General features: G+C 55.5%; 1 protein-coding gene across 1 annotated transcript in view; it reads right to left on the bottom strand.

Annotated features, from left to right (window-relative positions):
* SLC5A10 (solute carrier family 5 member 10) overlaps positions 1-15,102 on the bottom strand; it is a 41,508-nt gene extending 26,406 nt beyond the window's left edge. Inside the window, 8 exon segments of the mRNA XM_075165472.1 lie at positions 6-211; positions 3,914-3,994; positions 5,617-5,722; positions 11,933-12,037; positions 12,234-12,293; positions 13,093-13,197; positions 14,057-14,128; positions 14,823-15,102. Coding sequence (XP_075021573.1) covers positions 6-211; positions 3,914-3,994; positions 5,617-5,722; positions 11,933-12,037; positions 12,234-12,293; positions 13,093-13,197; positions 14,057-14,128; positions 14,823-15,023 — 936 coding nt within the window. The 5' untranslated portion in view covers positions 15,024-15,102.
* Between the last annotated feature and the right edge of the window lie 538 nt (positions 15,103-15,640).

Genomic DNA, 15,640 nt, shown 5'->3' with positions numbered 1-15,640 from the left:
TTTACCTGGTCGGTGCACCAGTACCATGTGGCCATGATAGACAGCCCGAAAGTCATCCCGGTCCAGGGCAGATCTCCAGAGACTGGGTCTCGGAAGAGGTGCATTGCATCCGTTCTGGGCAGGTGGCAGGTAGTGTTGGGAACAATCTTGGACGGCACGGCTTTTAAATAGGCCTCTTCCAGGTTGGGATAACCTCCGATCTCATTAAAAGCTGGAAAGCATCATTGGGGGAGGCTGGTTAGAGGCGAGCAAAACCCAGCGGCCTGCGAGATCAGCTGGCAAAACACTCGCCAACGCCTTAACTCAGAAGTGCTGCCCAGAGAGGGAGGGCTCGTTCGTGATCATGTTTTCTTCTAGTTATTTAAGAGACTCTTCTATTAACATTTTGCACAGCAGGTCCCATTACAGTCCACCCTCCCTTCGGAGGGTGACTTCGTCCTGGGACAAAGGCTCCTCAAGGGACCCACCTCTTTTGACCTCGTACTGTAGAAGCAACCTGTTTATTAAAGCTCCCCGGTCCCAGAGCAGGGGAAACTCGCCTAGGACTATGAAAATGCAAGATTAGGTAGCCTTTGACTTGATACACTGCAGCTCAAGGTGCCTCGGCACAAGTGTCTGCCCAAATGTTTTGTACCCCTGAGCCTTTCCCCAGCACCCCCCACGTGGCTCCATCCCCAAACCTTCAGCAACCAGTGCAAAAAAAAAAAAAAAAAAAAAAAAGAAAAGAAAGAAAAAAAGACCCTCTTCACTGCATTTTTCCTAGGAAAAGGGATCTGAGGCTGGGCCTGAGCCTGAGCCCTGCTGAGGATTACGTGCCATGAACAAGCCCTAGCAAGCGAGCCTCTGAGCCCTTGGCAGCTGCGTTGGTGCTCCTCCCGCCTGCACCGCAGCCGTCAGCCCCCAGCAGCAGCTGCCAACCAGCCCCGGGCTCTGCCCTGCCCCCCCACCGCCTCCCCACTCCTGGGGGGCACGGGCTGAACGCTTCCTGCAGCTCCCCCAGTACCTCCAGGAGGAGAATTTTGGAGCCAGAGGCATCACTTTTTGGAGGAGAGAGGGATGGGAGGCACCCACCCCGCTCCCCCCACGTGCCGTGGCCACCCACGCAGCGGCCGTGGAGGAGATAAGCAGGGAGGTGCGTTGGCACCCCCATACCCACGGCAGCTGCTGACGCTCGGGAGAAAAGAGGAGGCTCCGGGGCCTCCATGGGTCCCATGGAGGGGAGACTCAAAGCAAGACCCACGAGCATCCCTCGGTGGATTTCTCCCGTCTGGTCCAGCTGTTGCATCCTGCATCCCTTCCGCTCTCACCCATGGGCTGCGGTCCGGACCCTCAGCTTGGCCCCCTCCAACGCAGCAGCGCAGGGTGGGAACGTGCTCCTGAGAATCCCCCTCCCGCAGGACCGTGCCCACGAGCGCTGCTGCCTTTAGACTGAGAGCAAAACCCTCAGGCATCGGGTGCTGGACACTGGGATCACCATCAAGTGCCAGCTTGAGGAAATCCCAATTTCCAAGACGCCCGTCCTGCTCTGTTGTCCCCTCCTGCCCGAGGACAGCCCTCTCCCTGCAGCCCTGCCATTTCCAATACTGACCTGCAGCCCTGTCCCCATCCCAGGGCATCCCCCTGACCCGAGGCTTTTGGGGAGTCTGCAAAGGGGCATCACCCACCGTGCTCCCCCCTTTGCAAACCGGCCCCCCTATATTTCACAGGGAGTCAGCATTTGTAAACTCCTCCTGCTCTTGTGCAAGCAGCCCTGGCCCCCCTCCAGCGCTTGGTTTATCCAGGCACCGGCTACTCCCAAGCTTTGCATGGGCGTTGGGCACCAACAAAGGCTCTCCAGAGGCAGAGGGTGAGCGCTGAAAGCAGAGATTCGCGCCCGGGGGTGCGGGCCTGCTCCCTTCCCAAAGGTGTTTGCCGGCAAGTCACAACACCTATGCCTGCTGAGGTGGAAGAGCGAGGCAAAAACCTCAGGGCAGCGGCAGCTCAGCCTGCAGATGCCGGGCTGCAGCCCACGGGCTCCGCCAGGATTAACATCCCCACGGTGAACGCCAAGTGGGGTGCAGAATGGCACCGTCTCTCTCATCCGTGATGCCAGAGCCAAGCAGAGCCACCGCTGGCACCGCCACCCGCTGAAACAGCCACCGAGCTCTCTGTTAAGCAAAATCATTTGTCTACAACCCCCCGGTCTGCACCCGCTTGTTGTCCGACTCGAGACTGCTCTGCCCAGCATTGCACCCGAGAGGATTTGCACAGCCCTCCTGCTCTCCCTCAGGAGATACAACCTCGGAGCCAAGCAATATGTTTTTTCGTCCCTTCAGCAGCAGCAGGGGAGGCAACGGTCCGGGCAGAGCGGACCCGGAGCAGTCCCAGCGTCGCAGATGAGCGTTAGCATCACTGCTGCAGCTGTCACGGTCTGAAGATACGAACAAGGTAAAACATGGAGAGTATCCTTTATTAGATGAGCTTGACAAGAGCTGGAGAAAACCGAGCACCCTTGGGGCATGCCTGCCTCCAGGTCCTGAGGTCTCCCGAGACCTGAGTAATAAAAAAAAACCCTACGTGACCAGTAGCTTGTCTTTTGGCTGCCCTGGATCAGTCCCTCTCCCAGGCACCCCCACCCTCCTGCACGCACCATGCCATGCTTGCAGGTTGGCAAAGCCAAAAAAAGCCGGGCTCTGCAGTCGCCGGAGGGGATTTTCCAGGCTTTGCCTACCTGCCCTCCTCCTCTGGCTCGGCGTTGCTGCACCCAGCCAAGCTCACCAGACACAAGCCCCAGAGAGCCCCACGGCCAACTACAGCTTCAGACAACGATCAGCAACGTCCAAGCACCTCATCTAACGCAAAGGCTGCGGCCACCGCTCAGATCTGCTTGGACAGGCAACGTGCTCCTCTGCCCGGCGCAGCTCCTTGCCTCTGCTGGGCTAGTTAGTATTATTGTCGCTTCTCCAAGAAGTATCTGTCCTTTCATTTGGTTTTTGTAAATATATCTTGCTGTGTACAGGGCTCGCCCAGGAGCAAGCTCTGCTTTTGCACAGGGAAGCAGCCGCGGGACCGGGCTGGCTGCAGGTCTGGAGCTGCTCCCACCTCCACAGCAGAGCTCCTGCGCGGCATTGGGTCAAAGCCTTTCCTACCCGCCCGCCTAAGCAGACTTCTCCAGGAGATGGTGGAAACCATCTCAGGAGTGCCTCTGGAAATTGTCCTCTGTAGTTAAACGCCTGCCTTTGAAGCTGGGACCTGACTTTTTGCCTCCTACTCCTTGGGGCCAAGAGCCCCGATGGCAGAACAAGGCTGATGAAAGCTCCCAGCCTGGCAAGGGTGCTCTGCGGCTAAATGTACGGAGACACAACAGTGCTGAGTGTTCAGGAAGGGCTGGTGATGAACCATCCTCGCTCGAACCAGGAGGAAGGCTCGGCACCACGCTCTGCATCCCCAGGCAATCCCCTGCAGCGGTGTCTTGTCCCGGCACCACCTTCTGCCGTGCACGTCCCCACCCGGTGGGATCCTGTCTGAAGACCCCACCACAACGCTGCTGCAAGTTTTCCCGAGCAAAACTGGAAATGCTGCTTTGCTGTCAAACGCTCGATCGGTCTCTCAGAGCGTGTGGACTAGAGACAAACACGCGGAGCAGCGATGACCACAGGAAGGTCACCGGCGCTGGGGACAGCCCCATGCAGAGGACCAGGGGAATGCTTCATGGCCTCTCTGCCAGAGGCATGGCACGCAGGGGAAGCACAGTGGCGGAGGGGACTCAGAGGGACCACAGACTTCCTTTAGGCGATTGCTACGGGCCAAAGCCCTGCTGCGTATCTTGGCCACCAAACTGCTCAGACTGAGTTTTTTTATTTATTTTCGAGACTACCCGAGTGGGGATAGAAGGTCCCCGTGGAAGGGGGATCTGTGCTGTCCCAGCTCTTACCTTTCACCGCCAGCGCGATGGCTCCGAGGACCATGATGAGCGTCTGCAGCGCGTCGGTGTAGATGACGGCCGCCAGCCCCCCTGCACGAGAGCAAGGCACAGCGTCGGGAGCGCCGCCGGCTTCGGGCTCGGTTGTGAAGTCCCAATAAAGCTGCCCGCGCTCGCGGGGACATGCCTGTCACCGACCCGGTCCTGCCGACACTGTGGTGATGGGGGGCTGCAGTGGAAGCGTGAAGGGGGAACAGCTCCTCGGTGGGTCCCCTGCAGATGGGGAGGGGGGAACAGCCGACAGCCCTGGGGGCTGCATCCCAGAGCAGGGAAGGGGAGCGGAGGGATGGCAGGAGGGGAGGGATGCAGCCCCACGTCCCCACACAGTCAGGAGGATGCCGGCCATCCCCAGCCCCGGTTCTTTGGATGCTCCAGCAAGCAGACCACATTCAGGACATTGATCTCATCATTCATCTCACCTCTCCCTAACACCATACTGGTCCTCCCCCTTTGTACACCCCTCAGCTCTCCTCCTCCTCCCAACCCTACAGTTTTATTTTTCCAGCACCTGACACTTAGCAGGGTCCCCCTTGGCCGTCCAGCCAAGGATGCAGCATTTCTCCCTTTCCACCCCAAGCTCTCCCTCCTGACAGGTTCCAAACCCAGGACCTGCTTATCTAGCCAGAAAGCAATTACTCAGCACATGAACAAAAGCATTAAAAAGTAGCGGAACTAGAGAAAATGGGTCAAAAATTGAACCAGTTTCAACCCCAGTCACTGACTCGCATCCCAGGAATTCAGGGCTGCACCCCTCTGGGATATGGAGGGATGTTCTCAGGATGAGGGTGACGCAGCGATCACACCCTCTGCCTGAGCTCACGCCGAAATGCCTTACTTCACAACAAGCCTTGTGGGCAGGAAAAAACCCAAGATGGGATTTGCTTAAAACCAAAGTCTTGCAAAATCCACCATGTTTCGGATATACTTAAACTGTTTCCCGTTTTGATGGCTGGGACGAGATAGCAAGGGAGAATTTACTGCCGGGCGTCTCCACCGGCGCTGCCAGGGGAGGGAACATCCCAGCCAAAATAATAACCGAAAGGGCTGGCAGGGATACACAGTCCCATGGTCCGAGAGCGGGACTGCAAGCCAGGAACCCACAATTTCCAACTCCAGCTCCAAACCCTCATCACCCCCTGATCACAAAAGAACTGTATGGATCGACCCTGCACAAAAATATCTGGTCCCACAACAGGGAAGCATGGGCAAGAAATATTCCTGAAAGCTTTGCAGAGGGAGGGCAGCAAGTTGCATTGCAGGCAGGGCGAGTGGGAGGGAAACGAGTTGGGTAAAGGGCTCTCGGACTGTAGATTCCATAGTAATAGTCCTGTAATAGGAGAAGCCCTGATTATTGCTGTTACAAATAGGTACACACAGAAGAAAGCATTTAACTACGTGATGGGGGAGAAGTTACTACAAATGAAAAGCCGTAATGACAAAGGAGAGCTCATGCATTGAGTCATTGCCTGAGCTGATGCTCAAGAAGGGTGCTCAGGTACTGGCTGGATAGGGCAGGGAATATGAACCCCATTAGTATAAATCCCCACAGACCTTCCAGGAGCGGGGGGAAAAAAAAAAAAAATAAAGCAGGAGTGTAAGTGGTGTGGTTCAACCAAAGAAGAAAGATAGAGGCCAGCAGACGCTGAGCGACCTACCCGCAATGGTGTAGAGCCCTGTGACCACCAGCATCAGGACGGTGGAGAGGTAAAGGTCCCAGCCCAGGCAGACTTGCACGAAGAGGGCTCCCGAGTACAGGTCCGTCTGTGCGTGGAAGAAGAAACACAGGGGCTGGGACAGGTGACATCCACTAGACAGCACCCAGGGGCTGTTGCAAGAGCGGCACGGCAGGGAAATGGTCAACACCACGGGTACAGCAAGGACATGGCACTGCACGTGCCAGGAGGACACCTCCCAAAGCCAGCGCTGAAGCCTGGGGTCCCACGTGGGTGGCCACGTCACCGCTGCAGATGGGTGTCACAGGCCACCTTCCCCCAACCCCCAAAGCATGGAGCAAGCAGCTCCAGCAGGCATTTGCAACTGGGCTCAGCTGGATGCAGACAGTGGGACGTAAGGGTCAGAAATGGGATGCCTCGGGGGATTAGTGCTGCCACGGTCTTTGAGAGCAAAGCAGGGAGCAAGAGATACTCAGCCCTTTACAGGATCAGACCCTGACCTGAGCTACCTCCTTGCTGCCCCGAGTACCTCCAATTCCCTCCACCGATGGCAATGCCCTGCTCTCCAGGCAGCACCTCACCATGCTTTCTGCAGAACCTCGTACTGACCAAGGGGCCATGCTCCACCAAAACACCAGCACCCTTGGGTGCTCCTTGGAGGCAGCCCAAGCCATCCCCCCAGCCCAGCACATCCGTGCTGTTTCTGCACCCCGCTGGCCCCCGCGGGGCCGATGCACGGGGGCGGCTGTAGCTGGTATTTCACGTTCTGCTTGGCAGGATTCCCCCTCCTGGCACTCGCGCTGCCGGCAAGGAGGCTGCCAAGGACCAGCTCCCCCCTTCCCAGCTGCAGCTCAACGGTCCGGGCTGTCAGACCGGTCAGGAGGGCGGCAGCGAGCCTAAAAACGCTGCTGGGGGCAGGAGGGAATCTCTTCCCAGGCGCAGGGAGTTTTCAAGGTGCTTGCTGGTACCTGCAATGCCTTTAGTGATGGATGGGGCAGCTCTGTGCCACGTCGCTCGAGCCCATTAGTGGTGCTCAGGTGGGTGCTGGTGGGGCAGGACAGGGTGCTGCCCTGGTCCCTGGGGGCCACAGCAGCGTTTCAACCTCGACAGCCACTCCATGGTGAGGAGCACACGAGCACGGAGCGCAAGACCCCCAGGACTGCCGTTCCTGAGCCTTGCCCCAATGCCAAGCCTCTTCTTTGTTGAGCATCTCTGGGAAAAGATCTCCTCCTGGTTTTGCACAAATGGGGAAACCAAGGCATGGGCAAGTGGCAAAAGTTGCTTCTGGCCCCGAACAAGAAGCAGCAGCCCAGAGGTCCTGCACCCCAGCATGGATCAGCACAAATGCATCCTCCAACATGTCCCCTGACCTGTGCAGCCCCCCTTGCAAAGCCCCTGGAAGAGGCTTGGGGTTTCTGCTTGGCCACAGAAGGACAGACAGACGCCACGTCCAACACGCTGCCTCCACCAGTCCCAGCATCTCCTGCGCCCGCGTCACGTCCCACGGGGACGCCGGGAGCGTGCCTCTGCCCAGAGGAGCGTGCACAGGCCTGCAGCTCGCTCAGATGCCAAACTCCCTCGAGATAATTGACACCCCAAAAGTGACCACCGATTCTCACCCGTGGGAGGGCTGGACCCACACTGGGAGGTCTGGTCACGGTCTCGTGGGAATGAGACGTAAAGCAGAGACTCAGAAGGAGCTGGGGCATCTCCTCCAACAAAAGCAGAGACGCCGCGGGAGGAAAGGACCAGACGCAGCAGCCAGTGCCCATGCCACCACCACGTGTCCACCCACAGCTGAGATCCAGACATCCCCAGCGCTCGGCTGGGGTTTCTTCAAAAAACCTTGCTTGGAGAAGGAAACGGGGCCAGAAGAGGCAGGAAGAGGCAAGACGAGCTGACTCCACGCCCTCGCCCGGAGCCATGACAGCTTCCCACAGCCAACACATCAGCTCCGATTCGACATCTTTCTTCACACACCTCCCAGAAACCATCCCCCAAACAGCAGGGCTGTCTTGCCCGGTCATGCGGGAGCAGTCGTTTGGGATTAGTAACATAGAGGACTGGTGTTATTTCCCATATCGCACCTCCTTCTCCCCGCTCTGCCCTTCCTCCTCCCAGCGCTGCTCCAGCAAGCTGGCCACGTGGAGGCTGAGGACTGTCATTGTGCGACGGAGGGGGGCCACGCAGAATCACGCAATGGAAGAACCAAGGCGCGTGCCACCTAGCAGGGCTCCATCAGCCACGAAACCCAGTAGGTGAGCACACATCCAGCTTCAGCACATCGTGAAAGCCCGTTCCCCAGCAGATGAAGCCACATCGTTAGGCATAACATTGATTAAATCACAAATCAAACTGACCAGAAGAGCACTTACACCATGATCTTGAAGATCCTAATTCAGGGACTGCTCCATGACATCTGGACCAAGCTTTACACCACAGTCATGCCTAGCATTCCCAAGGGAGGTACTACGTGTCCTCAGCTACATTTGGCCATGTCTTCGTGAGAGCACTCGCCAGCAGCGAGAGGCAATTCAGCCCTGGGATGTCCTGCTGAAGAGGAACCAACTCACAGGCAACCATGCCAAAACCTCCACCAGTGGCTTCTCTTCAATAGACGCCTTTTCCCCACAAATGCAATCCAACCACAGCTTGATACCACAGAGACCACCAAGCAGCCCTACAAGAGGACAACTAAGCCATTCACGCAGCGCAAGCTTCAACTACAAGGCAGAAAAGCCCCAACCAAAGGTCCTCATCCATCTCCTCCCAACACAACCTGAAGTGGGAACCCAAAATATTTTGAGCCTTTCCAGCATACAATGCCAGCCAAGCATCCCTGGCGTCTTCTGGAACTCCCAGTGTCCTTTGGAGGGATCCCTCGTTTGTCATCTCAGCACCTGCCAGAAAGCCATGCCCCCCTGTGACTGCGGCTGCGCCAGCAACCCTTCCCCACAGCCCAGCTGCAAAGACCCAGCCCTGGACAAGATATTTCATAACTGCTTCTCCTGGCTTTCTCAATGCTTAATCATTTTTGCAGTCGTTTGCAAATGAGTCTAAGCCCTTGCTATGAGGAAGCAGAGGTATCTCCACCTCCCTTCCTGGTAATTCTGCTAGGGTGGGAAAAAATAAAAGCGCATGTGACTGAGTCGTTAATAAGACATCCCAAATACAAAAACAAGCTAATTAAAACCAGGCATGACCTATTCATAAAACAAGTCCTTTCAACTGTAAAAGGAGAGCAGAAGCCTTTGAAGTCAGGCCTCATAATCCAGCGAGATCCCTGCCTCCACCGGTGACCTCACTTGGAAACTCGTTCTTACCCAACATCGTTAATGCCTTCCCAATGAAAGCTGGCTTTAGAGACAGCTTGGACTTAACAATTGATGAAGCCAAAGCCTCAGTAGAACAAGTTACCCAGGGTACAGAGGAGTCTCCAGGGGCTCTTCGCCAAGGCTAGGATGCCTGTGCAACTCCTCACGTGTTCCTAGCCAGGGGGGATGCCACCTCTCAGCAGGACTTTGGGCTGCCCTGCTGAACCCTGCCATGAAACACGGAGGGTTGGGGTCCACCAAAGGGTAAATTCCAGGAGAGGAGGGACTGTTGTTCCCCCCTGTCCTAAAAGAAGCCATGGGAGCAGCAGTGACGGTGTGTCAGCTCAGGAGAACGTGGAGCCGAGATCCATCCATAAACGCAATGTCTGCAGGGAGAGGAGGCAGGAAAAGCCCGGCTAGTCCCGGGCTTTGAGGCAGGCCCCAGTGAGGACCAAAGGAAACCCCCGCCGGGAGACAGCACTGCCTAATTGCTCCGAGTTTCACACTCTGCTCCCACGCTCCCCGCTGCGGTCACCACCAGGGACGGGACATTGGGCCAGTTTGGCAACGCCCCGTGTGTCCACAGACATTCATCCCAACCCACTGCTGGAAACAACCATTGTTTGTGAGATTTACCATGAATGGAGCCAGATGCCAAGATAATCCCCTTATTAGGCTGATTCTTCTTCTGTTGCATCCTGTGTGACTCAGAGATCAGAGAAAACTCAGCAGACCAAAGAAACTACAGCACTGGCTGAGAAAAGGCGCAGGAAGAGGCATTTGGGAGTGTCCACCACGCTCCAAGCACAAGGTTGCGCTGAGAAGGGCCAGAAGAACCGCAGAGGTTCCCATCGGTGCAGGCACTGCGCAGAGGTCATCTACAGATTCATCTGGTGTTAGCAAGGGGTGACACCACAATGGTCTCTCAAGCTAAGAATGAGCTTGTAGGACATCCATCCCTTCTAGGCAAAGCCACGGAGAGACTGGAAACCAAAGGAACCAAGCACGTCCCCATGGCACGGTAGGGCACCATTTTGTAAGAGAAGAGGGGACGTCTGTGATAGTCTGGAAAGAGACTCAAAGACAACCAGCCCTCCAACTACCAGTGATTTCCTTCTTCAAATTCAGACCAGCAAGAACAAACTACCCCCCCAGAAATCCTATCCCAGCTTCCAACCTTTTCTTTTAAACACCAGAGGGGATTCACACCCAGATCCCAGGGACCAACACCATAGACACGGATACTCCAGCATCTCCCTTGAGCTCCTCCTGGCTCTTCATCAGGAGCAGGGGAGGGATGTCCCCTGAGCAGCACACAGGAGGGGAGCAAGTGACAACAGTTTACTCGACATCAGGACAATCAGGGAATAATCAAAGCGTCACTGCCCAAACTTGCAAACTGAACTGGTGCTCCAGGAGCCACCAGGCTGATTTCAGGAGAAATGCCATAGGATTTTCAATGCCATAAATTATAAGAATATAAAGAATATCAGTTTTATGGGAAGAATGCCCTCCAGCACAACAGGACATGGTTTTGCGGGGGGAAATACAGGTGGCAGCTGCACTGACGGAGTCACCAGCATCACCTCTGCCACGCTGAAAGCCCTGCGTCAGCAGGAACACGGGAAGGGCTGCCATCTGCCCTGCAACCTGCCTTTTAAACCCAACGCACAGTGCCTTGCCCAAGGTCAAAGAGCAGCTCACGGAAAGGAGACGGGGGTCTCCTGGAGCCGGGGACATCACATCACGCAGCACTGGGGTCTGTCCGAGGCGGGCGCAGCCTCTCCCTTTGCATTAAGCGCTGATGGAGGTGCACAGTGAGCGCCATTTGCAGGCTGCTCCGTCCTCCGCATCCCTCGGAGGGAGACCCAGAGGATCCCCCCACAGCTCAGCCCAGGGCCTGGGGCTGCGAAGCCGCCGGGGAGGAGGCAGAAACACCGCGCAGGGAGCAATGCTGCATCCAGCCAAGCTGGTGTTTGCGAAGCAGGGAGCCGGCGAGCGCAGAAACAGGCACCGAGCGCCTCGCCGTGGGGAAACACGCTCCGGCACCGGCCCTCCTGCCTTGCAGACACCCACTTCTTGCAGCCAGCCACATGCAGAAGCACATTTTTTGCAGCCAGTCACCTGCAAAAGCACATTTCTTTTAGCCAGTGAAATGCAGAAGCCCCAGCAGACCCCAAGTCAGATCCGCCTGCTCCATCAGAGGCGGTGGTGCAGGACTGCTCCCTCCGGCGTGTTTTCTCCTCCAGATCGTTTCTGAGCTGTTTGCTCTTGATCTCTGTCTCGCTGTCTCCAGTCCCCCAGGGCTGTCTGTGCTCGGCTCTTTCCTGCTTGCCCTAGGCCTGGTGTCACAGGCTCTTTAGCTGTTTTACCTCAGATAACCCTTCCCACAGTTACCAAGCGGGCAGCAGGAGCAGAGGCTGCACACAGGGAGCTGTGAATGAGGCCAAAATGGGGGGAAAACATCCCTGTGGAAAAGTCCCTGAAAATCAGGCACTTTCTGTACAGGCTTGGGCATCTTATAGGTGCAGCAAGACTTCCTTTCCTCAGAAAACCTGTGTGCCCTAAAGCAACAAATGCATTCCCAATTCGGTCCCCAGCTCTGCCGGGTCCCTCAGGGATGCCAGAGAGCATCCCTGCCGGAGCACGGAGAAAAACCCAGACGATGCGATCCAGCCTCTGAGCACGTTTCATCCACAACCTCTGCTACAAGGCGAGCGCACCGTGAGTTTGGGAATCCTGTCACCCAGCCACACACCCGTCAGGGCCACCCAGACATGAACATCGCTGCTGGATCTACCTACGAACGCATGGGGTGTTGCAGATGGCATCTGCCCACGAATTCCCACCTCCTGTCCTGCTCCCTCCTGGAGCATCCTGCAGTAGCTGCTCTCCCCTGACTTGGCTACATGAGGTTTGAGCCCAAAAATAACCTTTCATGAAATCAGTCGTGGATCTGTCATGGAGATTTTGGAGCTACTCACAGAGATTTTGGTGAAGATGGAGAGCAGGAGCGACAGGCCGGAGAGGTACATCCGGATCCTCTCCCCTCCAAACCTTCGCTGGAGATACTCGGGCATCGTGACAATCTGCCGGAGGGAAAGAGAGTGATCACCACCCTGTCCAGGCCCCCTCCTCCGGGGATGGTCCCAGGGAAGGCGAGGGGACAGCTGTATTCCCAGAGGAGGGCTTAGGAGTCTCAAAGGACAGTGGTGAAAGCCCTCCTGGGAGCAGGGGACCTGGCCAGGGCCACACTCCCCGCAGGAGGCTCAGGACTCTACGTACCCCAGATGAGATGTAGACCGGCACAAACACCCAGGCCAGTGCCAGAAGAGCGTAGGTCGCCTGTTGGGAAGGAAGAACATGGCACAGATGGAAAAAATGCTGACCCTGCTACAGCTCGACACTGACTGCAACACTAGACCCCGTCTGCCACTCCTGACCCAGCCCCAGCTCGCCCTGAAATGCACATTTACATCTCCAAATGGCTTCAGACAGCAGGCACAGGCGCACGAGGCCATGCACCAAAACTGATAGTTTTGGAATAAATATCTAAATTAAAGTGGAATTTCATAAATTCCCAATGAATTGCCCATGAAGTAGCAACAAGATAAATTATATATGGAAAGTATTAAAATTACCTCTGTCTGTGGCTTCACAAATCTATGCCTGTTCCTATAACGCTTAGTTATGATAATAACTTCCAAAATGTGGTCCCCAGGCTGATTTCTGGCCATCCCTGGCCATCAGGAACCCACTCCCCTCAGCCCTTCAGCTCCTGACCAGACGTTTCCCACTAACTCCTTGAGCACCAAACAAGCCAAATGCCATGTTTTTGCTGCAGAACCCAAGGACTTTGGAAGCGACGGGTGGGGAAGTCAGGAATGGGTGACCTCTTCAGGACTAGGAAGCTTTGCACTGAAATGTCCTTTTCCCCAAGCACATGGGCTCGAGTTGATTCCAAACTCACTCTACGTGCACTAGACATGAGCTGGAGAAGCTGACTTAGCAGGGTTGCGGTAATTACCCCCTGCACGACTCCTCCCAAGCCTTTCGAGACATTGCGTGAAGCTGCTGTGAAATGGGCCATCTGCTGCTACACATCCAGAAACTCATTTTCTTAACAACGCGACACGTTTCTTACGTTCCACTCGAAGCCGGTGACAGCAATTCCCCCGGCAGCACCAGTCCCGGCCAGCCCGATGAAGAGCCCCGAGCCTTCGCTGCTGGCAAAGAGAGAGGCGCCGATCTGCGGAGGAGCAGAGGAGGTGCTGCGGGTGCTCGCAGGCGGGTGCCCGGCCGCCGGCTCCCCGCGGCTTGGCACGGCAGTCATGCCAGCTGGACAAGCTTTGGTGCTCAGCATGGCCCCGAGGGGATAACTCAGTAAGAAGGGGCAGCAAAAATGATGTCTGAACAGGAACAGGAGGGCGCAGACCTCCCAGTCACTTCTAAAATCAAAGCGTGGCCAAAGATACACCATGTGTGATACACATTTTGCAAGAAAAACCCTTAACAGACTCCAGTCCAGGTAGCCATGAGCCCCAGCAACCAGCACTCCCGTGCATTGAGCTCATCTGGGCATCCTTAATGGGTTTTGGATGGGCTTTCTTGTCTTCAGGAGGATGAGGAGCCACGCATTGCTGCGTTTGCCACAGCGGCCATGCACCCTGCCCAGATGTGGCCCAGCGCAAGCAGCCAGTGCCAGACATGGGAAGGACCAACCAGTTTGTCAAGATCATGCCAAAATAAGAGGAGGGAAAAAAGAAACTTGGGACATCCATGTCTTGTTGGATCCACCAGGAGCACACAGGGCCAGTGGAGATAGATGTTTGACTCCAACAACCCTCCCCAAGTTCACAGCAGCCTACGAGGAGACCCACCAGAAGAAAACAAACTGGGTGGGCTCCAGCACCCTTCATGCAATGAGAAGGGAAACGAAGCTCAGACGACACGAATCCTGGCAGGAGGAGGTGTACAGGGTGGGAGAAAGTGTGGGCAGGTGGTGGAGAAAGCAGGGGGGCAGAAGAGGGAATTCGGTGGGAGGGGGAATGGTGCTGGATGTCCCTGCTGCCCAGGGTGTCACAAGAGGGACAGAGGTCTCTACTTACTGGCCACCATGCCATGTCTCTACCAGCAAGGAAATAGCCACTGACGGTGTTCCTGTTCACCCTGCATGAAGACTGGGAGGAGAAAACATCAGCACAGAGCACCCTTCCCCTACAAACCCAGACAAGACACCAAGAATCCAAGAACCAAGTCTCCCAGACAAGAAGCCAAGAGACAGGAGACTCTGGATAATTAATGGGAGCTCTGCAACTCGAGCTTAATTACACGAAACGGTGGCTGCACCCCGAGTACCTGGAGCCATGAAGAGCAAGGGAGACACCCCGAGAGAGGAAAGCAGGGAAGATGCGCCCGTCCTACCTGCATCCCGCGCAGACAGGTTGGCTAATAGGGCTCAGCTTTGGCTACGATTTTTCTGCAAGGCAGAATAAATGGCTTTGGAGAGCCTTTGTCTGGAACTGCGGGTAGCTGAGGGCTTTTTCTGTTAAGCAGGGCATTTGTCTCAACGCCCTTTAATAGACAAGCGGCAGATCTGCTTACGCCCAGCAGACCGGAGGCCAGGGGAGAGGTCTGGTTAATTCCACCTCATTTTCAGGCTATAGGAGTCTTTCCATAGGGGGTGAAAGGGGCGGAGGGTTTGTACAGCAGAACAGAGCAAATGCAGCACAACACACAAAATAGAGAACAAGTGCAAACTACAACAGGAAAATAACAGAGGCTTTCAAAATATTCCATGCAGAAAAGCCAGCCCTGAAAAAAACGACTATTGGAAAAGGAAAGCAGAAAGGGAACAAGAGAAACCACTCTTACCCATATTCCCACTGCAACGTTTAAGGAAAAATAAACCACTACGACAACAAGATCAGCAACGCTGAACTGCTGTGCAGGGGTAAAGGATCCAGCAGTGGAATTGCCCTCCATCATTCCTCTGCCTCCTTCATCCTCGGCAAAAGCCTCACACAGACAGTCACTGAATGAGTAACTCGTTAGCGGCTTGAGGGCATTTATCATTAAACAAGCCAGCAGTAGGAGCTTCGCTTCCAAAGGCGCTTGGGTGGGCAGCCTGGCTGGCCGCTGCCTCCCTCCCCTTTCAGTTTCACCCCGCCCCGGAGCTTCCTGAGGGAAGCACGGTCCAGGCTAGCACCTCATTTCGGTGTCTCACAAACGAGCAGCTACTTAATCCCCATTTCCTTGGGGTTTTCTGCTTCTCCTGCATTGATCTTGAAGAACCTGCGGGCTCCAGTCCAAGCTGCCCCTGCACTTAACACATTTCTGCGACGCAGATTCTCAGGACACGGGCCCCCAGCAGCCTCGCGCAGAGGTGCCTTAAATCTAGATATTGCTGGACAAAAAACTGCCAAGGTTTTTGTCTTCTGTGAACTGTAAACCAAAGCCCAATATTTTTCTTGCAGATACTAAGTCTGGGAAGAATTTGCATGATCTTCTGATTAGTTAATTACTGTAGAAATTGCTGAATGAAGCAGGGTTTTTAAAGTGTTCTTTACATTTGAAGGATCCCAGAGAAACACCCCTAAGAACAGCTGGCATTTCTGGTGAGCTGATATTTTTGCTGCTGGGAAAAAAGCATGCGGAGTTTAGGTAGCTCTGCAGTTACATGCTGTAATGAA

This window comes from Calonectris borealis, chromosome 16 (genome assembly GCF_964195595.1).
Source record: "Calonectris borealis chromosome 16, bCalBor7.hap1.2, whole genome shotgun sequence".
Taxonomy (NCBI): domain Eukaryota; kingdom Metazoa; phylum Chordata; class Aves; order Procellariiformes; family Procellariidae; genus Calonectris; species Calonectris borealis.
Note: the sequence above shows the minus strand (reverse complement) of the source record. Positions and strands in the feature narration are given on the sequence as shown.